Here is a 26,272-nt window from a genome sequence, read left to right as displayed (position 1 = left end):
AGGTTTTCTTTATCTTCTATTAATAGCATATAATCTAAAAATTACACTTTTTGTGTGTTCATTTTTGGCTTAATATTGTATAAAACTGCTGTCTGTCTTTTAGCTGAAGCTGTTTGGACTATTGGCTATGGTTTTGTAGTTCTTCAGGAGGAGGGTATAGCCTGGCTTTTCATTGTGCCTATGCTTAATTCTCCGTCTCCTTGATGTATGAATATTGCTCATCTTAACTTCATTTTGCTAATACACTAATTGACCTGCAATAATTGTTAAAAAGAATTCTCCTGTTCTCTAAGGGATTGAGAACTCCAGACATTTAGTCTTGTTTACTGCCCTTATTTAGAGCAAATGAGAGAAATAACAGTATTTGTTTAGTACATACTCAATATAATTAATCTCACTAAAGTCATTCAGTATTTATATTACCCATGCAAAATTCAACCTCTGTTGTGAAGTACTCTAGAAAAGTGAGGGCTTGTAGGGAAAGAAAAAGGATCTATTCAACAAGTTCTGTATTTGCAGAATAGAGGCTGAGTCTTTGGGTTCATATTATGAGTCTAATGGTGGGTGTTGCGTTTATATACAGAGCTTGTTTCACTCTAATGATCTCAGTCTATATAATACTGCCTCCTCGGAAAACAGGTCAAGCGTACAATGAGCCAAATGTTGTTAATTTGTTTCTTCTGTGACTGCTTTACAGATAATTAGTGCCAGTGATGGTTAACAGAATGATCATCCTATCTGACCCCTATATTATAGGCTGAGTTCAAGGTGCTGGCATATAAGAAAATGGAATGGAGTGCTTTGTCAGAAAAATCATAGCCACACTATACAGAGAAATGTCAATGTAAAGCCTTCTTTTTGCCCTCTGGCATGATTGCTGCAATACTTATAAAAATACATTTTGAGCATTAAATAGTTAAGTATGTTGAGCTGACAAAATAAAGCAACTGAATCTGCAAACAGAATTAGTCATGATAGGGAAAAGCGCTACCATTTGCAGTAGAATTGAGCCCTCAGTCTAAAATGGTGGTACCTCAAAAAAGGCAAAAAGTCTAAGGTTCCGTGGAAGATTATTTTATTACTAATTTTAGAAATGCTCTTTATGGCTGTTTTCCATAAACTATATACTTCTCTTGCATAACAGCTTGCACGTGGCACAGCTTTGTATTTAACATAGTTCTGTTGCTGGCAAAATATATGGAGCTCATTTTTCCTTGGGGCTTTTTTCCCTACACAAGGTTTTTCCTGCATGAATTTTGTATTTAATTATGTACTTGAAATCACGAATCAGCCCTTTTCCTTCTGTGGAGCAACTTAGCAGCCAAGCACCAGATACTCAGTTTCACATACCTTATGAAACTAAGCTCGTCTGACAAATGTGGCTGAAATTGGCCCACAGCTTCAAAGCTGCTGAAGCTACTGAGAGAGGCAGAAATGAGGTAGCATAGGCCTTGGTATTTTAGAAGGCCATGTTAAAAAATGGAAATACTAGTAAGCCATCCTGAAGTCACTTCTCGGTATGAGTGACAACATCTTAAGAAGACACAATGCTTCCAGCTACTTGAGTTCAGCAGCAGAGAGCCAGGTGTAGCTGAGTGGTTGAAGAGGGTTAGCAGTTCGCAAATATATTGGGTAAGAGGAGCTAAGGGTTTTAATAAAGAATAAGGACTTCAAAGCTTCCACTTTAGTTTACTTATATGCATTAAGAAAATGAAAAAAAAATACCTAAATGGAGAAATACCAAGTTACTTAAAATAGGCAAAGAATTAGAATAAACCAGGCTTTATAGGAAAACTTACCTGAATTTCTGGAGGATTAGGAAATCAGTTGTAAGTCATTGGTAGAGCTGATTTGACCTGGCAGGTTTTAGACCAAAGGGGGCTTGTAATCATGTCTGTTAGCAGCATGCCTTTTCTTAATTTATTCCTTAGAAATACACTACTACATTTTATATTTGATCCTTATCCAGGCTGTGAGACAGGGCTCTATAAGAACAGCTAATCATATATTCTCTATTCTTTTTTAGTGTGTTTAGAAGCATAAAAACTGTGAATAATAACTTCATGACACATTATGAAAATGATTGGGATAATCAAAAAGGACTAGATTTTCATTTCCTCAGGCCACTTCTTACAACTGAAAGATCCTAATCTAAGTGCCCAAGGTCCTGTTTAAGCTTTTGAATAAAGTGTATTTTTGTCTTCCTTTCTGCAGCTTTTGAATGGAATGATTAAACAACACAAATACACTTTGAAAGGAATCTGTTTTATACACTGCTTAACACAATGATAATTTTCATCAATTCTCTCAAATTGTAGGTGACAAAATTGTTGGAAGAGCTGAGAGAGGCTAAGGAGAATCAGAGTCCTGAAATGAAACATTTCTTGTGCCTGGAAAAGAAAATCAAGCATATAGAGACCAGGCATGCAGAACGACAGCAAGAAATTCAGAAGGTACAGCAGAGTTATCTCTGCATTACTTCTTCAGAGCAATTTATCAGTTTAACCATAATTGCATAGTACTTGCACAGGCTTATTTAGCTCACACGGCAGGGAGCAAGTACGTATTGATACAGCCATGGTCTTGTCTTCAGTGCCTGCTGATGGAAGTGAGTGTAGATGCTGTTGCTGTGGTAATGAAGATTACTTGGGAATGACTCACCTATCAGGTGTGTGACTCCCTCACAAGCTGATCTAAGGAGGCTTTGCTTTTGCAGAGGGTTGGACCACAGAACCTCTCAAAGTCCCTTGTATCATTCACCTATTTCATACTTTAATTACACAATGAAAGCTAGCTATTGAAAAATTTGTAATGCAGTTTGTTAAGCTATGATATGTTCCTCAACGGAACTGTAATTTTTTTTTGTAGTCCTAGAAGTGCCATTCAGAGAAGCTGCATTAAAAGTATAGAAGCATCTTGCAGCAGATTACTGTTTCATGCCTCAGCCAACAACAACAAAAAGCTTTTATGCTCCACAAGTTAAAAATTTTGGATGTTGAAGCTTGGATCTTTGTGATACAGCTTCTTGTATCTGACATTTGTATCCCTGGAGTGGGTAAAACGTTTTTGCATTGATTTTTTTTTCATCTTATTTTATCATAGCTGCCATCCTGGTTTTTCATCTGTCATCTGGAAACAGTTTTCTGGTTGATATAGATTTTCTTTTTTTTTTCTCAACACTTCCATCACTTAAATGTGTGATTGTCTTTTGTATGTGTTTTAACTTTGGATTTGCTGAAATGTATGAACTTAAAAAAGGTCAGTTGGACAGGGAGATCATCAAAACTGTAGCAGTTCATAGTTTGGGGAGTTTGTTCTACAGTTTTGAAAACAGATCTGAAGGAATACACTTTTATGTACAGAATTGTTCATGTTATAAGGCTTTATTCTCATACATTCCTACATCCTGTACTTAATTTACTTTCCAGAAAGAGCTGTGCATAAAAACAAATCATTGCATTAAGAACAGACTGTGCCGCCACTGATGATTTTATTATTTCTGCTCACATTCTGTCCTCCCAAATGTAACTAATATAGGGGGGGGTTTATGCTATTTGCTTTTGTATTACTATTTCTGTAGAGTGTCTACTGCTGCCTCGTCCATGAGCTGTCACCATTAAATTAATTATCTGACCTATAGTATTTACTAAGATGTGTTGTAATATATTTCATAAAAATAGAAATAATAGTACACACAATTTCTGCTATGTAATGTCATCTTTCCTGGTGTTACCAGCCTTGTTATGTATTAAGCTTTGGGGTTTGTTTGTCCTAGTTTTGCATCTTTACTCATCTGCAATGGGGCACCCAACAGTCCCCCAGATGAAGGATAAGGAAATTAACAATGGAGAAAAAGTAACTGCTGAACAAGAAAATAACAAGTTATCCTGAACATCAAACTACAAAGACATTAATTGCAGCATTTAAGTTGATAGAACTTTCCTTAAAGAATCTGTTACAATTAATAGTCATGTGAAGATTCTGATACCTTGTGACACTTTTTAGTTTGGGTAATTTAATAGGATTATGCCATGGATTCATGTCAAAGTTAATTCAGACTTTTATCTGCAGCAGCTTCAGACTTTTGTGACTACAGGATATTTTCTGATAATTCATAAAACTTGTGGTTTTTAAAAGTACAGCAGTAGCCCAGAAGATGTCATTCAGGTGCTCTTGCAGAATGTTCTCATAATTAACACACTTAAATGGCCACTCAGAAGATTAATTTTGATTACAGGGGGGTTTGTGTTATACACCCAGCTTTGTCTTAGTCAAGCTTTTAATTGATGCTTTGGGGAGGGTAAGTTAAATTTTCCTGAGGCTCATTACCCACTAATGGATTCTACCCTTCTGTTATTAATGCAGCTATTTAAATTCAGGGTGATTTTTGTAATATACAGAACAAATTATTTCCACTTAATGTGAGCTTTGAGACTGAGCATCAAATGTAATGAAGTGGTATATTTTGGCAAAGAGGCTGCACTGGCTGAGTAGAATCACAGAATGGTCTGGGTTGGAAAGGATCTTAAAACTATCTAGTTCCATTGAAGCCTTGGGTGATACGGTTTAGTGTGAGGTGTCCCTGCCCATAGCAGGGGGGTTGGAACCAGATGATCTTAAGGTCCTTTCCAACCCTAACTATACTATGATTCTATGGGCATGGAACACCTCCTGCTAGACCAGACTGCTCAAGGCCCTGTCCAGCCTGGCCTTGAACACTGTCAGGAATGGGGCATAGTAGTTGACTAGGAAGTCACAGTGCTGACTTGCTTCTGTTTTGCAGGCAACCCAACTATCACAACATGCTGCTCAAGTGAGGCAAACCCAAGAGGTGGAGAAGTGGCGAAGGCTGGCACAGCGGAAGAACCAGGACCTGGAGAGATTTCGAGTGGAATTGGATTCAATATTAGATGTTTTACGTGAACTGCAGAAACAAGGGGTTGTTATTCCTGCGCCTGATTACGGTGGATTCAGCATGCGAGATAGCTGTTGGAAGACGTGATTAGGTAGGAGTTGATTAAAGAAGTAGAATTTTAATATTCCAAGTTATGTGTAAAAAATATTACTGACACTCATTAATGTAACACTTGTAAATTGAATTGCATTCTGACCTTATTTGGAATCTTACTTGCCCAAAGGTAGGTTTGCCTTGAGCAACACCCAGTTGAATTGTATGTCATATTTTGTTAGCAATAAAGTTATATGCCATTTTTTAAAAATATTAGGAATATTGAGGTTATTCCATAAATTTGATCACTATTGAAAAATTCCAGTTGATGCTTTTTCAGATACTTTAGAACATGACAGTATTTTTAACTTTTGCTAAATGATTCCTTTGTGAACAATATAATATGCTGGTTTTAGTGTATAGAGTTACCATTTTTCATTCATTAAGGCATGAAACTCTCTTTTCCCAAGACTTTGCTTCTCTCCCTCCAATTCATGAAGCATTCCTTCCCTTATCTGTCTTTAATACCGCTTTCAACTTTGTGAATGGTTGGCAGGTTGTAGCAGAGCAGGCACTTGCTGGTGATGCTCAGATTCAAACTATTCTTTGTCTCCTTTTCAGATATTTCCAGCTGTGCAGGTAAGAATGATGGCAGAGTGATCTAGCTGAGTTGTTATGGGACAGACATGAAAAAAAAGTCTATAAAATACAATGAGAGTAGTTATTGGTATCCCTTTTAGAAGAGAAAGCTGTATTGAGTATTATTTTTACAAGGGGCTGTTCTGGTTCTGAGATAGTAGTAACTTTGTAGATGATCTTGACAGAACAAAGAGGCCAGCCTGCTGCTAAAAAGGATAAAAGAAGGAGAAGCATTAAGTCGAGTTAAAGAAAATTCAAACTAGCTGGCTTTTGGTGGCTTGAAAGGCAGTTTTGCAAACACATCAGTAAATTATCAGTTTGAAATCTCAGCAGTGCAAGTCCTTAAGAATTCCACAGCACATATACTGAGGTTGTAGTTCAATCAACTACCATTATTTAGGACAATGACAAGATAAAAACTAGAATCTGCTCTTCAGAATGTACTAGAATGTATTGCACCCTCTACTACTGGAAATAGTTCAGGTCTGTGCCTATATATTTATGATTGCGCTTCTTCAGGGAACAGCAGTAAATATGTTTGGTTTATACAAGCATGTGACTGAGCATGCATAAAGGACAAAATAATGTAACACACTATACTGTGGAAACACTGACAGTAATAGTGCAAGGACTTTTCTTTCTTCTCAGGCATATACATACACAAACAGAAGTGAGAGTGAATACACACATAAATACAAAAAAAATGATAGTCAGTTGGCAATACCATAATCTGTCTTGGTTGTTTCATATACAGGTATTTTCAGTATTTTTAGTGAGGCTGTTTTGTCCCCCAGAGATGAATTGTTAGTCTGTATTCATAAGCTACGTAAATACAACACTGCTTTGTATATATAAGCTATGTGTAAATATGCTGTGTGTTCTTGATTTTGGGTTTTGCAAATGAAAAGCATAAAATTGAGTCATTTCAACTTACAGTTTTTTCCCTGTACAATTTGCCATTGGTGTAACACTGTATTAAAGTCTGTGACCTGAAGTGTGATATTTTTAATTACAGCTAGGGCACTGCCTGGGATGGGGAAGGCCCAGGGGGGGCATTTCTGGTTGCTGGAAATTCTCTCTCCAAACATTGCCTTGAAATGTTCTCACATGAGTTGCATTTCAAATTAAATTATCTCTCCTAGTCTGTTTTACTGAGCAGGGGCAGTATTGACCATTACTGTAAGCTGTACAATGGTTTATACTGCATTCTCACATGTATTTGTGTAGTTACACACTTCATGGTCTTTATTTTTCAGGCATTTTGCATGAAGGGGGTGCTCTACACAGTAACAGACTACCTCTGGTGTTGAGCAGCTGTAGTAATGGCTTCTTTTTTGGAGAACTGAGGTCCAAATTTTAACTTCTCTGCTAAAGTTATGACTTTGTGACTCTCCAGCATCTTGAAACAGAGCTGACAGAACAGGCCATTAGCTTTTACCATATTCCAGTGAGGAGTTTGGTGCAATCTCTCAGAGTAATGTAATTCTGTACTGCTTTGTGTTTGTTTTTCTTCTTCTTCTGTTATCCTATTTCATTTTGCATTTCCAGGGGCCATTATAATGGATAGATTAAAAGAATCTTAAAAATAATTTCTTTGAATCATTGCCTTATATTTAGCTGGAATTCATTTGTTTATAAGAAAGCAGCTGGCATACAGTAATTTGAATTGTCATGTTTGGAGCTTTAGGAAACAAGTGAGCAGCTGGCCGGGTGCCTCAGTGACCTAAATTGCAGAAAAGACATTTGCTTTGAGAGATAACAGGGTGTGCAGAACAGCACAGCACTTGCAGCAGAGACATAAGCAGTTCTATTTCAAGTTCTCTGAAATACATGCCAAAATTGTTCACTAACAAATCAAATAGGTTATAATGAATGAAGACTATTTCCTAGTACGTAATACATTTTGAAGTCTATCTGGTAGAGCTATTCTGGAAAAAGGGAGAACAGGATCTGTATACTAGGACAAGCTGTGCAAATCCAGTTTCTGTGGGGAAGGGGACTATGCATCAAGTGCTGCCCTGGTCCTCTGATAACTGTGAATTGTAACATTTAGCCTTTAATACAGCTATCTACTCATCCTTTTGTCCTAAAATGAGAAAGCACAGGCCTCCAACTCTTGCTTGTGTTGAAGAATATGAGGTAAGAGGCTGTGTGCTCTCCTTGCTGCCTGACAATACCCAAGGCTGCCAAGTAAGTTCATTCCAGCTCTGCAGTATTTCCAGTTGATTCATTTTGCTTTGTCATCCTTCACTGGAGGAGAGGGCAAAGTAGGAGGGTATGCACACTTGACTTCCTTCTTTGCTAGTGGCTTGTGAAGGGGCTTGGGCAATTCTTTTAATCACATAATGGCAAAAACAATCTCAATATGAAGGTGCATAAATACAGAATTGCATGACACACACCGTTTACTTCAACTTTTAGCTTCAGAGACTGTATATCATTAGATTGTAGCAGAGTGCATGGTTTTACCTTTCCCTTTCTCTATTGAGCAGGCAGCTTCTGATTTTACATTGTAGGTTGGGTGGGTTGTTTGTTTTAAAGGTAGAGAGCTAATACTTGTTTACACAGAAGAACATTTCACAAATATTTAACTTTGAAAACTGGAGTACATAACTTGACCTAGTAGGTTCTTAGAGAATACAATGCATTTTTATGCAAACATGTGTAATTATCTTAAGGGAACTCCCTGTGAAGTTAAATCTACCATAGGTGATGCATTTACAGAGGGTTTTCGGAAGAGGCTGTGAAATAGACAGCCCTAGCAGTAGGAAAACTTGCAATAATTCCATTTGCAAACACCATTAAATTCCTAGAACCCCTTCTGAAGGATTATTCTGATCAAAACACTTTCTATCCACTTCATGGTGAATCAACTCATGGTGATTTTCTGGGAAAAGGTAACTTTAAGGTGTTATACAAAGTTGGTTATTACACTCCCCTTACCCCTGAGGCAAAACATCGTGGCTATTAGTTCTAAAAGGAAAGAGTGAGCTTTAAAATAACTGCTTTTGAAAACTGCAGAAAATTTCTGCATTTGCCTTTGACTCTGCTCTAATGCAGAGGCAGAGCAAAAAATGTGAATCAGACTGTGTTGTTGCCACAGTGCTTCTGCAGCCATGGGGGAGCGGTGCAGTGGGGGGGCCCCACATTATTCTTCTGTAAAAAGCACTGTGAAGGATGTACTTTAGAGATAGAAGGGAAATAGATGGAAAAAGTGAAAGAATGGAAACAGGAACCAAACACTTAAATACCTGTAGAGGGTTAACACATGCTTTAGAAGGACACCAATACTGAATTAAGCTATATAGTTTACTGTATATAAAGACTTAGAGATAGACAGGGCTACTTGGATAGTCAATATTCCACTGTTTATAGAGGCTTAGACATGAACAAGACTACAAGGATTCTTAAGATAAGAAAGGCATGCAACAAGAGGACCAGATGTCTTCTCTCAAACCAAGGTAGCCCTTCAGCCTGATGATAAGGCCTGAGAGATAGGTAAACAGCAACAAAAGAAAACAATTGGAGGAGCCTCTCAGAGTCGCAAATTAGACGAAACAAGAACATGTAGTTAACTGGCAAGACTAAACATACATTCTGATGTCCTTAACTAACAGATTTCCATAAAAAGATAAAGTGAGCAGAGGTATTTCTCTCCAGAGGACCATCACAACCCCCAGCGACCAGTCCTCGAAGTCACAGCCCCTGTGCCGCAGCCTGATCTACCCAAATTACTATATGCATGAGTCACAAGAATTTGGTGGCCATTTCACAGAATTATGATGAATATGTATGTAATGAAGATATAAAGGTTATAAGCCATTATCTTTTCTTGGGGTGCATGGTAGGGAGAGTGATCCCCCGTGCACCCACTGTCACAACAAAGTAATGTTGGCTTTCTAACCTGTCATTCTGTTTAGAGAGGTTATTTCCTGAAATTCAGTGACAACACTAAGAACACAATTCAAATATGGTATAAGTGAAGTTGGCCTTATCCCTTGATTGTTTTTATAAATGCCTTTCATCTGGGTGTTAACTGTCACCAGCATCCATTCACATGAATATTTCTCCCAAAGTTGCAGTTATGCACCCAAACAAAAGCCACAAACATTTAAGGTACCAGATGAAAATCTCAGGTTAACAGACTGGGAACAGCAAGCAATTTCTTAATTTGGGAAGAGAAAAAGGAACTTATAGAGCTACAGCCTTAATACTTGTGGTTAAGTACTTACTGTAAAAGGAGGCCTTTTCTGCACCTCAAGATCTACATTGCAACCTGTACAGCTATGCTCATTCATAACAGGGTTCACTCCAGTCTCCTCTTGGGAGCTACTTTCAACAATAGTCTGCTTGTTTTAAACAGTCTGCTTTGCTTTAAGTATAATCCCATTCTTTAAACAGGAGGAAGTAGTGCAAGAATTACATTTGAAAATGAAATTTAAGTGTAAGTGGTTTATAATGGCACAGGAGTTAAAAAACAGAAGATGTTTCCCCAGTCTTTGCATTCTTTAAATGTACAAGCCATTCACTATTTATTCTCTTTGTCAGGTGAAGGAAGAATGAAATAATTTATGAAATGAATGCTTAATGAATTAAAGCATTTAAGTGGCTAAAGAACATACCAGCAGGCCATTCCTGCATTTTCACTCAGACATGTTCTATACAAAGCAAGTTAGTTTCAAGAAAACCCAGTTATGCACAATATCTTGGATCCACTAGTTTCCTTTTGGTTAATAACTGCCTGCAGAGCCCTCTTACTCCAAACCCAGCAAAGGATTTAAACCTGGTTCCTCAGCATCCTATGTGCTTGCTCTAAAGCCAGTTAGCCATTAGTTACAATTTTTTTTAAGAAAGCTAAATGTAAGTTCTGGCTAAGGTTCAGAACCTTATTACTTCTCTAAAAAAATAAAGGTTGAAATTACACCTGTTCAACAAACCTTTTCCTGGGAGAATAGCTGTGGTTGCAACACCATCCCAACTGAGTACAAAAAAAGATGCAGCAAGTGCAGCTCATCCATGCTTTTGGACGTGGTCCTCCCCACAGCTTCACACATGCTAGCCCTTTGCTGGCCCACTAGTCAAGAAAAGGACCATTGATGGAGCCAAAAAGCACAGGAAGGTTCAGCCTATAAGCAAAGTATAACACCAAGTTAACATATCACTGCCATTTATTTGCATGCAGTAACTCTATGAATATGTAGGAATAATTATTACCCAATTTCCTGTGATTTAGCTCCTGAATCCTGCACTTACCAAACTGGAAGTTCACATCAGCAATTTAATAAAAACCAAAAAAGTCAAATTACTGTCTGTATGTAGGATACTAATTCCAGGTTATCAGTGGGCAACTGTCAGAATGCCCTTCTGAAGTACTATAAATACAGTACCAGTTTGATTTTGCTCAGCAGTGGATGGTGATAGTGTTTTGTAAGCACTGTGAACAGTTTATTATGCCAGGTATTCTCTCTGAAAGCTTTGTTGGGTTTAACCTGCACTGAGAAGCAGTTAGGTATCAGAAATTGAAGTTAATTCCAAGCAGATACCAACTGTGCTGCTCAGTTTCAGGTGTCATTTGGGGAGTGAAAGAAGCTGCAGAACTTCCCCAGGGACCACCTACTTATCTCTTGCTCCAGCTTTGAGGTTTAGACTTTTCTTGGATAAGCAGTTTTCATACACCTCCCAGTGTCAGGCTACAGCCTTTACACTCTGCAAATCGTGATGGCACCCTTCAGAAACTGGACATAGGGGCAGGTAGTAACAGAACAAGGGGGAATGTCTTTAAACTAGAAGAAAGTAGATTTAGATTAGATATTAGGAAGAAGTTCTCTACTGTGAAAGTGATGAGACCCTGGCACAGGTTGCCCAGAGAAGCTGTGGGTGCCCCATCCCTGGCAGTGTTCAAAGCCGACTGGATGAGGTCCTATGCAATGTGGTCTAGTGGAAAGTAAACCTGCCCATTGGCACCAGATGATCTTGAAGGTCCCTTCCAACCCAAGCCATGCTGAGACCCTATGATTTAAAAACAAAGAACAAAACAACCAAAAAAACCCAAACCAAACCCAAAACCAAAAGGCATCTGAATAAAGCTTCAAGTGGTTTACTTCTTATCTAAACTGAGTTGGGTGAGCACAGCCAGTCTTACATACAGTAGAAAGCACAGATCTGAAATACCTTCTATCATAATACCAGAAGTCCATGAAAGGCTTCAAACTGGAGAGTAACAGGAATGTTTACCTTAAAGTAAAAGGCATTTTAGTCAAGGATCCGATGGGATGATTGCATGACTGATCTGCTGTCTGAAATGACTGGTGCCTCTGAGATGAGGAGATCATCCTCACCTAGTGAAGAGTTCTGCTCAACATTCACAAAGTTAGGAATGTTAAATTTTGTAAGACAATGTAGGTCTTCCTCAAACATACAGCTGCTCCTGGGAGCTTCCTGGAAGTGGGTATTACTCTCCAGACCTGGACCTTTCTGATTTTGTTTTGCTTTGTCCAAATGTTCCACTTCATTAATACAGAAATGGAAAAGTGACTGTGATTCTTCAGCTATTTGACGAGAAAAGACCCTCTCTGACTCCAGAGGCCTTCCAAAATCTGCCACAAAGCTGTTCATGCGAAATCGTTTTCCAGAAGGTTCTGCACTGCTAGGGAGCAAAGAGAGAAATACAGTAAGCACAAAAAGTAAAAATGTACAAGTTTTTTAACAGCAAATTTGCTTTCAGCAACCATTATGATCAGGAAGGAAACAAACCCTATGGTTTGTCTACCACAGACTGTAAAAGCCAGCACTATTTATTATTTTCTGCTTATTTTAAGTCTTGATTTGTTGTGATGATTTTCCACATGAATAAGTTAATGCCAGCACTCTTAAATGGCACTTCTAATAATCAATATACTGTTATAATGAGCTCAATAAATGAGCTTAGAAATACTCCCCAGTACTTCCTTTTGATATCAAGTAGTAACAGGTTGTTTAGAATGGCTTATCAAACACTTGTGAGAAAAAACATCTGAGACATAGGCAGCAGTGCTGTCACTAAAGGTATAATTTGAGTGCTTGGTTGTCTGGACATCAGACTATCCCTTTCACTGACTTCAGTTAGTGTCATTCAGATTTCCACATGAGGACAGCTGGAACTGAAGACTGCTGTAAAGTTTAGGCAGTCTTAACAATTCAGACACATAGCCCAGGAAGGACATCTTTTATCAGCAAGAGCACAGCCAGCAGGGCCAGGGCAGTGATCATTCCCCTGTACTCAGCACTTAGAGACTGCAGCTCAAACATCATGCTCAATTATGGGCCACTCATTACACAAAAGACAAAGAGGCGCTGGAGCAGGTCCAGAAAAGGGCAACAAAGCTGGTGAAGGGTCTGGAGCAGAAGTCTGATGAGGAATGACTGAGAGAACTGGGTTTAGTCTGGAGAAGGCTCAGAGGGACCTTACTACAACTACCTGAAAGGAGGTTGTAGTGAAGTGGGGGCCAGTTTCCCAAGTAACAAAGTAACAGGACAAGATGTAACAGCCTCAAGCTGCTCCAGGGGAGGTTTAGACTGAATATTAGGAACAATTTCTTCACAGAGAGGGTAATCAGGCATTGAGCACGCTGCCCAGGGAAGGGATGGAATCACCATCCCTGGAATTGTTAAAAAACTGTAGCTGAGGCTTTCATTGACATGGTTTAGTGGTGGTCTTGTCAGTCCTGGGGTAATGGTTGGATTTGGTGATCTAAAAGGTCTTTTCCAACCTAGCTGATTCTATGATTCGATTCTATGATCGTAACACCTCTTGGAGTTTTCTAGAAGTGCTATCTCAAATCAGCTCCAATCTGCATGGCCTTGTGCAGGAGGCCATAAAGAGCTGGGGGTGAGGAAAGCTCGTGCTGGATGTTAGTTTTAGAGCTAGTAATGCATTCTTTGTCAGGCTGAATTTGTATAATGTCATGACAAAATGCAAGCTATTTGCATCTGAATGGCAGTAGAGGTATTCCGAGGATGAGTAGTGAAAACTCTATAAACACATTCTCAGAATAAAAGCTAAGTAAGAATTGTTACGTAAGAACTAATAAATCATACTATTTTCATGTGAACTCCTAGCAAATGACACTGGAGCCAGAGCGCTGGACACCTAAGTGCACACAGCAATTACACAGATTTTCAGAGGAACACTGACATTTAATTCCCTCAAGCTTGCAGTAGGAGGTAAGTGCCTGCATGCTTTCAAAAGCCTCATGGCACCTTCAGAAATCTACTCTGAAAAGCTTTCATTCTTTCAGTCATAGTTAAACATGCTAATTTACTTCCATCACATAAAACCAGAATTCTGTCCCAACAAAATCAGTTACACTAGCCTTCAAATCAAAGCAGTCTTTAAGTTTGTCAAAACTGTAATGGCTCATTCTGCATTTCAAAGGGAAGCGTGTAGAAACATAGTATTTAAATTGATGCAAAACAGTCCAGCAACTAAGGACTGGTCTGCTGTATGCACACCAGGAGGCAAACAGACTGGAATAATACTGTAGTAGCTTTCAGAACTGATGGCTATCATTTATGTACTTATGATGCAACAGAAATCACCATTCCAAATTTAATTGGCATATATGGTCTTGCAAATCTGTCACTAAGAGTTTCTATGTAGTGCTATGGCACGGACAGCAGACGTGGCAAATAAGCACTGAAAGAGGATAACAGCCTAGGAAGAAGTGACTTTGGAAGAAAGCTTAAAATGCATCCATCAGAGAAGTAAAACCCGTTCATGGGTGTGGAAAGTACTTTACAAACCATGAGCTATGAAGGAGCAAAGGCTGACTGTGCAAGGGGCACACAGGACTGGCAGTGGCAACCTAATCTTAACGGAAGAATGGAAGATGCAAAGAAATTTTATAATGACCATAGTGTTAAGGACATACAATAGAGAATAATCCTGCGCTCATGGGTGGAAAACACATGATGTAATACACAGTGGTATTTTTGAGTTCTGAAATCCACGAACATTATGTATTTTGGGGAGGAATCGTAGTCTTGCTCATTACAGCATGCAAGTATACCTCAGCATGTATCTTTTCAGAACACTCAAAATAAGAATAGCAGCTTCAGAAATCCCAGCTTTACTGTGGAAGGGAGTACAGCCACCTGGACAACCAAATCCCTTTCACAACATTTGGGCCAATGGGATCTTCTAAGTCCCAGAAGCTGCCCACAAGGGAGCAGAAAAGTGAATACAGACACCTCAAGCACCATACATACACAAAACCACTCAAAACAAGCACTGCCTGTGAACTAACCCAAACTCCTTTTCTGGGAAAATTCCAGCCTATGATGCTGGGTTCTGGTCTGCTGGATTCAGTACTAGGCTCTGGATTCTGCTCACTGCACTTAAGTGCACTGTCAGGGTATGGACCATTTTGCCCAGTATACCCCTCTAACAGGTGCATACTGGTTTGGGACTAACACTTAAGCTCTATAGCTAAAACAGCCCTTCCCTAAACACTCCCTGAAGTGACCCAAGGTACTTGGCAAACCATGGAAAGGGGTAAGTAGCATATCCCCCAGAATAGCACTGTTTGGCACCTCAAAGGGAACTAACCGATCCTTAACCCTAACCAAAATCAACTGATTTTGTAAAGAAATATTACCAGTCATTTCACCTTTACTGCAACTAGTTGTAAAACCTGCCTCAAGAGCTGCATGAAGCTTTGAGGTGACATCAGCCAGTATTTGTATTTTATACAGAGAGAGTACATGAACACTTGCGTTCGTTGCACCCTGTGTTTGTGAGGATGTTTTTAAAGGCAGAAACAGAGTCCTGTCTTCTTCTGAGTGATGCATGGCAGCACTTTTCAGGCAGAAATTCAGACAGCTTGTCAACAATTATTTTGTTGCACAAACTAATGTTCTACACATACTAATGCGCAAGCAAACAAAACAGAAGTGCAACAGACATAATTTCCACAACTAATTAAAATTCTGTCTCTCCCCATCCATATCCTGACACTTTTCCTCTGCTATAAGGCTGTACGTGACACTGAACATCTTGTACAATTTTGGTAAGTACATGCTATTGTACCCCATTATACTGAGCCAAGAAAAGCATACTATTAGAGGAATCAGAGTATTCTACTTTGGATCCAGCCATGTGAACCCAGTCACACTTATGTCTCACATTAATGGTACTTAAAAGAACAGCCAAATTGACTTAACTGAAGTCAGAGACACATGCATCAATCAGACTGGCTTTCTCCCAAAGCCTAGGAATCCCATTAACATCTGTTTCTAAAGGAGGGATGCAAGTCAGCCCACTAATGAAACAATGAGTCATGAAGAATCCAGTCAGGTGTAAAGACAGAAGGTAAAAGCGAACTAAAAACCCCAGTCTGCACTGGTTCTACAGGTAGGTATTTATGTTGCAGTTTTTGTATACATGTCTCAAAAATAAGAGGAAACAACAGTATTCACTGCCCTTACCATATTCCTGGATGATCTACTTCCAGTATCATACACATTTGGTTATCAAATCTCAAAAAAATAGCACTCTGATTTGTTCAGGGTGCCAACTCAGCACACACAGTAAGTAGGCAAACATTGAAGTACACAGCTCCCAAAGCTGCAAAGTTCAAAACAAATACAGAAAGGAATAAGTGGGCTCTCTTCAGCAACAGAAGAAAAATTATGTTAAGAGTTAGATTGCAAGGGACTGGCAGAGGTTTCTAGCCTAATGCCCTGATGAAGGCAAGGCCAACTCCCAATTCAGGTCAGGTTATCTGGATGTCAAAGGGAACCAAAACTGGACATTTTGGTCCCCTTCTTGGCAAACTCTCTAGGCAACCTTTTCCAAGAAAATTGATTAAGGAAGCAAAACAGTGGGAGATACCAAGCAGGCATTTGCTACCTGGAAGTACATTTTTACAATGTACAAACTTTTGACAAATACACATGTTAAAATCTTTGCTGTATATTTTACTTTATCACTTTATTTCCCTTTCAAATTCACGTGGGATACAGACTCTCATGCTTGACTATGAAACAAGATCTCCAGCAAAAAGGGGCAGCACACCAACACTTTAGACTTTAAATATATTTGGGACCATGGTCTGGCAACTTTATGACAGTCCATAAGGGAGGCAAAAATACCAGAAAGTCAGTTCTGGGAAGCTCAATCCTGCTCCCTCTATCTACTCATAGAAGCAAAACCTCAGGAACACAGAAGAGGGTCATGATATACTTATATCGTCTCTAATACGGCCCTGTCTCCAAAGATGTGCTATTACATGAAGTTTCAGAGCCAGTCTACATATGACTAAATAGCAAAGGGCCTTCACTAGGCAGAGATAGACCGGCTGCTTTAGAAAGTGATAAGCACTAACAACTGCCTTTCACAATCAGCTTCTCATCACTGCTACCTGCCTGCAAGCAATCTCACTCTCCAGAGGGGCTTTTTACTTCTACTTTATGGTACACTAGTTGAGAGGAGATGTGGGCTTAAGCTCTCTTAGAGGAAGGGATGCTAACAGTCTACATGCTGTGCAAATGCAGATAAATGGTCACAGCAAGGCAGTCTGCACATACTCATCAGCCAGAAAGAACAAAAAGGGAAAAAATAAAGATCAGTTTGTGACTTTCAGGGGACCCTGGTGTTAACCACATGTGGAGCTGATCTGTACTTCAGCATCTACTGGACTTTCTCAGCAGAAACTGAGACACTCTGAGACTGGGGGAGCCACAGTGTTAAGGGAAGATTTTGTAAACACTACCAATACCTGCCTTTTGGACTTGAACACACAAGCATGTGTAAGCCTGCCATTCTTCAACTTCCTTGATTTAACATCTGCCTTGTATTTTACTTGTATACACTCTGTCAATATTCACATTTCTGTTTCACTCCATCATAACATAAGCCTACCTAAAATAACTCCATTTATCTCCAGAACAGTAATTTAAAACCATCTGTTTGGCAGCCTACCCACCAACTTCCTTTTAGCGTGAAAATGCAGACATGCAGCTATTCCCTTCTCTCGCTGTATGCCTACTGACTAGTTGCTAAATAGAGAACACATTAATAACGATTTTACAGAATTGGTCTCCAAGAAGGGCTAGGAACAAAGACAGACTGCACCCTTCCATAAGGACAGACTAGAGCATGATGGTGCTGAGCCAGTACAATATCAGCACTGTCACTGCTTTTGGGGTCTGCAAAAGAACAGACACACTAGTTAGCAGGCTGGATTTGTTCCAATTTTCAGACTCACTCTTGATGTGGTGCTCCCGTCTTCGTCAGCAGGGTCAGGACAAAAAACATGAAGATAACAAAAACTGCAAGACCAACCCAAAATCCAATCACAATGGAATCTGGTGAAAAAGAGAAAACAAGATGATCAGTATTTCACCTCCACTTGCAGGAAGCTTCCTCACATGCAGCATAACTGCAAATCCCAAAAGACTTTCTGAAATAAACAGAACCACACATAAGGACTATTTGCTACCTCAACAAATGTCAATAACCAACATATACAAGGCATTTTTGGATAATTTTTAATTTGGGACCCAACCTGCATACAAAAAACAGCAATACAGTGTCAGGAGAGCCAAATGGATTTGGATAGAAAATCAAACCACCAGTTAATTAAGAAGGCACCAAGCAATAGCTAAATACAGAAACAATTAGAAAGAGCATGGCTTTTTGCCTGTGTGAATAAAATGTCCCTATAGACAAATCGCCAGTCCTACTTACAATGAATCTATGTCCACTTACGATTTCAAAGTTGCTCCTGAAGGAAGCTCAAAGCTTCCACAAAATTAACCTAGAGGCACAAGTGAGACAAACATATTTGTCCCAACAAATAGCAATCAGCTGATGAGCATGGCCCAAAGTTACAGAGCACTAACCCAAATCATCTGGTCCAGGACCCACATTATACGAGTACTTTTTCACCCATTGTTTCAGTTATTTTCTGTTTATGCAAATATTCAAAACTTCCACTGTAGAAGTTAGCAAACCCCGACACACAAACATGCAAGAGGGAAGCCTTGGTCAGGACAGATGTCCAATCTACCCTTAACCTCTCATTACACAGCTACTACTGAACCTCAAAGATCCATGCTGGCTGTAAAGCTACATGACCTAGTGCAGCAGGCAGAGCACAGAGCTCTAGCCAGCCTGTTGGATCTCCTACGGGATTCACTAAAGATACCAGAAAACAAGCTGTTCTGCCTGGTGCTTGACCCCAACAGTTAATCACTCTCCCACTGTGAAATATCTTCTGTGCTGAAAGGCAGTTCTGTAGACTGGAAATCAGTTCAAACCATTTGCTATTTTTTTGCCAAGTCCAAGTGCCTGCTGCAACTTGAGATTTGTTCTCTGTGAAAATACTTTATCACAAATCACTCCTTAATCTCCTCATTTTACCAGAGAAAAGGGAATAAGTTTCAAGCCTCCCACTGCAACACTTATTCCATCTCTCCTCTGCCACATCTCCCCCTCTCAACACCCTTTGTAAAATGGTTAGAGGATGGTTCAAGTACAAGTCCCCATGACGGGGAGGGGGAGTTTGTAACACTACTTTCTACTCAAAACATACTGTTACGAATTAGTTTATGTGAGTCTATGCTTTATGAGCCCTACATTTTTCTCAGAATCATTCTATATGCATAGTCTGAATTCAGTTGCTCGAGATGCGTCTTGTGTTTGGCGTTACTAATACACACTATCTCATGATTATCTACCACACTACCAGCTTTTGTGGTACCTGAAAATTTCATCTAGAAAGAGTCACATTAAAAAGAAAATTACTACTTAGAGCTACTAGTACCTACCAATTAGTCAGACATGTTTCAGTGATTTGCAGCTGCACTGATAACCTGAATGTAAACTCTGATCAAGTAGGATGTCCAAAAAGTATGCACAGAGATCAAGCTGCAAAAAACAACAAAAAATAAACTAAAAAAAAAAAAAAAAAAAAAAAAAAAGAAAGAAAAAGAAAACACAACAATTAAAGGAAAAAAGAGGGAAAAAAGAAAATCCCAAAACAAAGCAAACTTCAAGAAAAACATAAAATCAAGACTCTGATAAACTTCTACTCCCCACAAAACTCACACCCACCAGCAGGTTGTGATGGATAACAAGAAGCTGTCTTGTGGTTTGTTTGATATTCCTCACCAGCAGGATTGCTAAATTTGCTGAGCCTAAAGCTACCCCTTCCTTGCTCTGCTGAGGCTCCTGAGGCACTTTCAGCCCTCTGCGGTATCAGTTACATGGTTTGGATTTGTCTAAAATTAAAGCAGGTGGCCCAAGTTCTCTTCCATATTTCATTTAAGTGCAAATTATCCAAACCTACCAACTTCTAAACATTTATTCAACATAAAACCGTACATAACACAACATTTATATTCAAAACATATGGTACGTAGGACGACATTTATAATACTGTCCCAAGTTATAACTTGATTGGGAAGGTATCCGATGAATTTCACTAGTTGCAGCCTTCCTTTCCTTTGCAAGACTCATAACATCCTGGCAGCAGTTCTGACTCCCCTGAGCATTCCTACCTGTTTTACCTCTTACTAATGTTTCTGAGGTTTCTTCTGTTCCAAAGGCACAAAAAGGGATTTAATTCTTATCTCTGCCAGGCACAGGTGTCTCCTGGCTATCTTTATCTGTTTACTTTCTAAAGCTGTCATTTAGAAAACCTAGCTCCTGCCTTCACTCCTCTTCAGGCAAAGGACACACTTTTTGCTGGTAAATCACCTTTTTTTCTTCTTTGCAGTCATATATTTGAAAAGTCCCAGTGGCACCTGAGCACCTCATTGTCCCCACCTCCACTTTCTTTAATAAATGGATTTTTGTGTATTAGATTGTTTGACAACATTTGTCTTCACAGGCCCTGCATAAATCTTTCTCTGCTTTCAGAAAACCAGGCACCTGAATTCCTTTGTACGTACGTTAAATTATTAGGAACCTGTCCTTGCCTACAATTAAGTCAACATTAAGCCAAAAGTGGCCTCCAACTTTCTCTTTTGTAATTTGTCTTATGTTATGGTCCAAAACAGTAACCTCTCTTCTGTGTGAAATACCTTGTGTGTCATAGCTAAATAACAGTTTAAAATGAAACACACCTCTCTCTTTAAGGGGGCTGCACACCTCTGACTTTAAGGGACAGTGATGAGTTATAGCTGACCAAGTGTCACAGCCAGGCTGCATCAGTTAAACTAGAGTCCACTCCCCTTTAAGCTCTCTAACATAAGTTACAGTTCTTTACTAGATTAAACTCAGCCCTCTGAGCATGCATGAAGTAACACCAAGATGAACAGAGCCAACTCCAACCTATCAGTTAAAAAAAAAGGTAATAAATTACTTGGAAAAGAAAGAGAAAAAGGAAAAGGGCCTTCCTAGGTTCCTAGATCACTGATTCAATATCAACTTCTTTCATAAGTACTTCAAGCTCCACCTGAAAAGAGGTTATTTCATCTGTCCCATTCTCTAATTAAGAGTTGTCAAGAATGAGTGAAGACAGCAAAGCTGAGCTGCCACACTTAATGCAGGGCAATCATTTCAGTGGCAATCTCAGACCTGCTTTGCTGCTGTACCTCCTGCAATCCGGCAGGAACTATCACTTGTATTTTTTAGTTCCATCGCAATCCTTGACACACATAGCTAAAAAGGAAGGAACTTACAGAGCACGGCAGCTAATCTTTGTAATCAGTAACCTTTGTAATCAGGTTTGGCCTCTGATTAAGTGGAAGGACGGAATATAAATCAGAAGCATGATAAAAGCTAACTTACATTTTTTGAGTACCTAATTTTTATAAAAACACAGACAGTAATCAGCAGATTTTATTTTTTTTGGGGGGGAGGAAGGTGGGTAAAGCACAACTCAGGCTAAAACTTAAAATTCTGCTTTAGTTTTTTTTTTTTTTTAAGAAGTGTTAATAACTTCAACAAGTTTTTCTGTGCCTTACAAAACCTCTCCAAAACCTCCTGACTGTGCAAAGCCAAGGGAGATCTGCTTTTCTCGGTGGCAGCTTGCCACTGCAGGCACTTCCCTTTCCCAGTCTGAAACCTTCGCATGACAAATGAGGCAGAAATCATGCATCCCACCCTGGACCAGTGCTTCTGCACTGAATCAGACAAGCTCAATAAGCCTACAGGTTTAATTAAGAGTGAGTCTCCTCTCTCCTGAGGATCTATACTGCCTGCCCAGAATGCAGCCTGTGCAGTTAGAGAGTAATTATAATCTTCTGTCATGTTTGTCAGAAACACTCCTGGCCCCAACAGTCTTGTCCTTCCTCATCACTGAGCAGAATTCAATCTGCTCCATGAGGGAAACTTGCCATGTAAACTCCACTGCTGATTCCCCTGGTTGTTTTGAATGCTTTTCCTGTAGTTTCATCAAATATTCATCAGAATATGCAGACTGGGAGACTTCACGTGGGGGAGCTTGAATTTCCCCATCACTATGAATAGCAGCCTCAGTCTTAACCAATGGCTCAAGGGAACTGAACAAGAGGCAGAATGGGAGCTACCCATGATTTCATCACTCACACCAAATGTCTCCTTCCCAAGTCTTGGGGTCTGAGTAATATACTGACTGGCAAGTCTGCCTGACTGCAACAGAGGACTGCTTTTCCAGCAGTGCTTCTCTTTGCATTTCTCTAGATCAAGCAGAGTTCTGAGACAGCCCACTTCATTTTAAGGTGGTTCAGTTTTGAGGTAGTTATTCTCTGTTTCAAGATAATTATTTTCAGTTTTAAATTTATTACCCTCAGTCACAAGTTTCTCTCCTGCCTCCTTCTCAAAGGCTAATGATGACATTAACACTGCATTTTTCTGATTTCAATTCTTTGCTCACCACTGTTGTTCATCCCAACATTGTAGGAGGCCCTTGTATCTGTTCAGGGCTATCCATAATAACACAAGTTTCCATTATTTTACCTGTATGCCTATGGAGCTTCAGTGACTCCAGTCACACTGGTTGTTACTGATGGGTGTAAAATCCTCTCACTTTGCTTTTAAAAAGACAAATATAGTTTGTTTGTTCGGCAGCTGTGTGCGGTTTATCAGTGCATGGTGCTTTCAAACTCCCACTCCCACAGGGAGTATAATGGAGCCTGGATGCAGGACCTTCACTGTGCTTCACCTGCCATTCAGTTTCTCTTAGCATATGCCAAGGTTGCAGGGTTGCCTGGGGAACTATTTTAGGGGAGATTCTGTGCATGCCAACCACATTCCATGCTGGAAGTACCAGCTGCATTTTACCCTAAGATTTCCTTAGAGTTATAACTTTGGGGGACTTGGGAGAGGTGATCTCTAATTTCCCCCATTTTCCCACACAGGTACAGTACATCTGAATTAGTCTCTTGGGTTTTTTCTCCCTTTTTGTTCCCCCCCTCCCCCCAATCATCACCTCCTAAAAGAAAAAAAATAATAAAAAAATTATAAAAGCCAAATCCATTGTCTAGGTTTTTGATAAATGCTGGTGCAGCTGCAGTTGCTTGTCCCAGCTCAGTTTCCTCTCAGTTCCTACCCAGATTTTTCCATCTCTCTGGTCCCATCCTCCACTTGTTATTCTACCTTAAAACAGCTCCAGTATTACCAGAATGCTGAATTTAGAATACTCCTCCTATGAAGAAAATCCCAATGATAAAAATTTCCTCAGAAGGAGAAACTTCTTTTTTTTTTAATTTTAAAAGCCTTAAAAACCAAAAGCAGTAAGGGTGCCCACCACATTTTAGCATTAACAGGAACAAGAGCAAAGCAACACAGATCATACCAAGTAGTCACCAGAAGCAGCAATGGCTGTATTTGCTGTTATAGACTGTTCTAAACAATCTGATAATTTCAGTATCGACAAATTTGTACCACAGCAAAGAAATCCATACTTCCCTCATGCACAAGAAAAGCTTCCTACAAAAAGGCACAGAATAACAAAGACTCTAATGGATTAATACCTCCAATTGCTGAGAATTCAAAAAAATAAGAGATACTATCATAGACTCAATTACAAATTAAGAGTAGGAACATTAAAAAGGGGAAGCTCAGCTGCAGTAAGGCATGCCCCTACTGAACTTACATTTATGAGCCTTCAGGCCTTCAAACGACACTGGTCCATACTCATAGTACTCATAGTCCCAGGTGTAATCAGAGTTTGACACGGCCTGCTGGGAGGTTCTGTTAGAAGTCAACCTCAGGGCAGACATCTTGCACCTCAGTAAGTATATACCTGTGGGTACAAATTCATTAATGCAGACTACATACTTTAGCACATCTTGTGATTTTACAGAGAGTCTTTTCTTATTTTGGGGATCTCTTATTCATCACTGCTCAAAAAAGCAGCCATTTATGCTTACAATGGCGCACTCTCACCTCTAAAATCCAGTATCACTGCCTCATCAGACAAGGCTATCACATCCCCTTCCATTACACCCCCAGTCTTGGCTGGCCAATCAACCACCAGTCAACACAGAGCTGCTCTTCACTGGAAAGAGGAAAACCTATGTTCACCTCCAAAAAGATGCCTGTAAATGTACAGTGTTAAAACCAGGCTCCTCAGATTTAATATAGCTTTTATAGCTCAAAAGTAGTAAATAGCAAAGACCACAAGCTGCCGTGAAAAATCTGAGTGATGAACTAGCCAGACTACCAGGCTCAAAGGGTTGTATTATCCATGCAAAATCCAGCTGGCAACTGGTTATCAGTGGTACTCCTCAGAGACTGAAGGACTGATACTGCAATGAAATGAAGTATACTTGTAGCAAGCTCACAGATTATGTGTGGGCTGGTCAAGAGGCTACTCAGAGGAATCAGAAGCTGGAAAAAGGGAATAACCCATGCTCTAGTATAGTCTGGGTCCTGACTCCTGAGGAGCAGCTCTGCATGGAGGGACCTGTAATGGACAAAAAGCTGAATATGAGTCAGCAATATGCCTTGTGACAAACCAGGCCAAGTGTGCACAAGGTTGAATTAACAAAGACTGCAGCCAGCAGGTCAAAATAAGTGTTTATTCTTCTCTACTCATCACTGGTAAGACTGTATCTTGGGTACTGTACCCAGTTTCAGTACTCCCAGTAGTAGAAAAGCACGGACACACTAGGGCAAGTCCAGTGGAAAGCCACCAAGATGTTCATGGAGATGCAGCACAGGATAAACAGGAGCCTAAAGGAACTAGGCTTGCTCAGACTGGAGAAGGTGGCTCTGGGGAGACCTTAAGGCTGACTACAGTCACAGTCAAAAGCTGCAGAGGTGATGGAGCCAAACTCTTCTCACAGGTGCAGAGCAAGAGGACATGAGGCAATGGATACAAATTGGGAAACGGGAAATTTAAATTAGTACAAGGAAAGATTTACCTGGTCTAGTTGAGCATGCTTTGAGCAGCACGTTGGACCTTATGACCGCCAGAGGTCCCTTCCAACCTAAATTATCAGCTTCAATATGCCACTACGGAAGGAAAACAAAACAGCAGTGATTTTCCCCACAGATTAACAGAAACAGCGATGCAACACTGAGCATCATTAAACTGCCTTGATAGATACTTGTGCCATTAACACAACCCTGCCGCAGGGATCTGCGTTTTGCAAAGTAATTTTTTCACTAATATAGACAATTTTATGCACACCAGAAGAAAGCACATCTCTGCACAAAGCATCTGTGGCAGCAGCTGGAGCCAGGACATCCAACTTGAAACATATTACAAAATACTTCTTATAAAGGCAAATGTAGCTTTGGGTAATTTTGTATTTAATTAAAACCCAGCAGGATGAAGACTTCATGTAGTTCATAGAAATACTGCAATCGGTTGTTCTGTGAACAATGAAACTTTGCAGAGCAAGTCGAACCCAGATAAAATTTCTTTACAAGAAGGGCCCTAAATTTCCATGTCTCTGAAAATGACTGAAACTTCAGTCCTTCCTAAGGATAATTAGATTAACTGAGGCTGTGCAACTAAAGCGCTAAGAGGGCCACACATAAATAACAAGAATCAGGCACAAATGAGGAACACAAATTCACCCAGGGAATATGAACAACATTCTGGATTTGTAAAAAAGTTCTTTCTACAACTCAGAAAGCTTCCAGTGAGAATAAATAGCCTGAAGCACAGAGGAGGAACTAAAAATGTGGCTGTAACAATCAACCCAGCTCAAGGCTGTTTCCCATTCTCTACTTCCAACCCTTTAAGAACACAACAGAAAGAGGTACGTCTAACTTTAAGTGCCTGTGTTAACGGTAAAGCTCTTCTTTTGCTTTCCCAGAGACTATACTTTCTTATTTCCTGGAATCAAAGACAATATCTAATTAGGCTTCAGTTTTTCTTAGTTTTAATCGACTAAAGTAACTACTGCCTCCAGGAGAAGCAAATGGCACAGTTTAAAACCTAAGATTCCTGTTCTAGCTGAATCCCATTTCAGCTCTGACAACTGTCTCTTACAAGATTTTGTTTCATTCTGTGACTGGGCTCTGAGACTACACTGTGCTGCACAGGGTTCCCACCACCTTTGTCCCCTACTCCTCAATGTTTCATTGACAACCTGTCTCTTGACAGACTGTCGTATTCCTGTGTAAGGGCTGTTTTTCTCTTTTATAGCCTTCCAGAGAAGTCTTTTATTCAAATATTTCTTATATGACATAACCAAAGTTCACTGTCACCTCCTCACTTTCATTATTATGAAAAGAGATGAACAGGAATCTGCAAGCAGAAA

At 39.7% G+C, this 26,272-nt stretch overlaps 2 protein-coding genes across 5 annotated transcripts in view; one reads left to right on the top strand and one right to left on the bottom strand.

The window, feature by feature from the left end:
- The window catches only part of CEP162 (centrosomal protein 162), a 47,721-nt gene extending 41,140 nt beyond the window's left edge, over positions 1-6,581 (top strand). Inside the window, exons 27-28 of the mRNA XM_031052627.2 lie at positions 2,319-2,453; positions 4,784-6,581. Coding sequence (XP_030908487.2) covers positions 2,319-2,453; positions 4,784-5,002 — 354 coding nt within the window. The 3' untranslated portion in view covers positions 5,003-6,581. The remainder of the gene's footprint in view (positions 1-2,318; positions 2,454-4,783) is intronic.
- A 5,087-nt stretch (positions 6,582-11,668) lies between these two features.
- Positions 11,669-25,999, bottom strand: MRAP2 (melanocortin 2 receptor accessory protein 2). 4 transcript variants are annotated; one of them, XM_031052788.2, is made up of 4 exons: positions 24,923-25,999; positions 23,650-23,799; positions 17,833-17,932; positions 11,669-12,233 (listed from the first exon to the last, which is right to left on the bottom strand). In XM_031052788.2, exons 2-4 carry the CDS (start codon positions 23,774-23,776, stop codon positions 11,840-11,842), a joined length of 621 nt encoding a protein of 206 aa, XP_030908648.2. In that variant the 5' UTR covers positions 23,777-23,799; positions 24,923-25,999; the 3' UTR covers positions 11,669-11,839. The 4 variants fall into 4 exon arrangements, with proteins under 4 accessions (XP_030908648.2, XP_033916158.1, XP_030908650.1 ...); XM_034060267.1 differs by having other exon boundaries at positions 11,669-12,230; XM_031052790.2 differs by lacking the exon at positions 24,923-25,999 and adding an exon at positions 19,397-19,496 and having other exon boundaries at positions 23,650-23,780.
- Positions 26,000-26,272: the final 273 nt, after the last annotated feature.

The sequence above is a fragment of the Melopsittacus undulatus genome, chromosome 3 (genome assembly GCF_012275295.1).
Source record: "Melopsittacus undulatus isolate bMelUnd1 chromosome 3, bMelUnd1.mat.Z, whole genome shotgun sequence".
In the NCBI taxonomy this organism is placed as follows: Eukaryota; Metazoa; Chordata; class Aves; order Psittaciformes; family Psittaculidae; genus Melopsittacus; species Melopsittacus undulatus.
This window is presented reverse-complemented; position numbering and strand designations above follow the sequence as displayed.

Coding starts and splice junctions, on each gene's coding strand:
- MRAP2 (XM_031052788.2), bottom strand. CDS start 23,776: ATGTCTGCCCTGAGGTTGACTTCTAACAGAACCTCCCAGCAGGCCGTG. Junction 17,933..23,649: donor AGGCCTGAAGGCTCATAAAT/GTAAGTTCAGTA, acceptor CTTTTTCACCAG/ATTCCATTGTGATTGGATTT. Junction 12,234..17,832: donor ACGGGAGCACCACATCAAGA/GTGAGTCTGAAA, acceptor TTTGCTCCCTAG/CAGTGCAGAACCTTCTGGAA.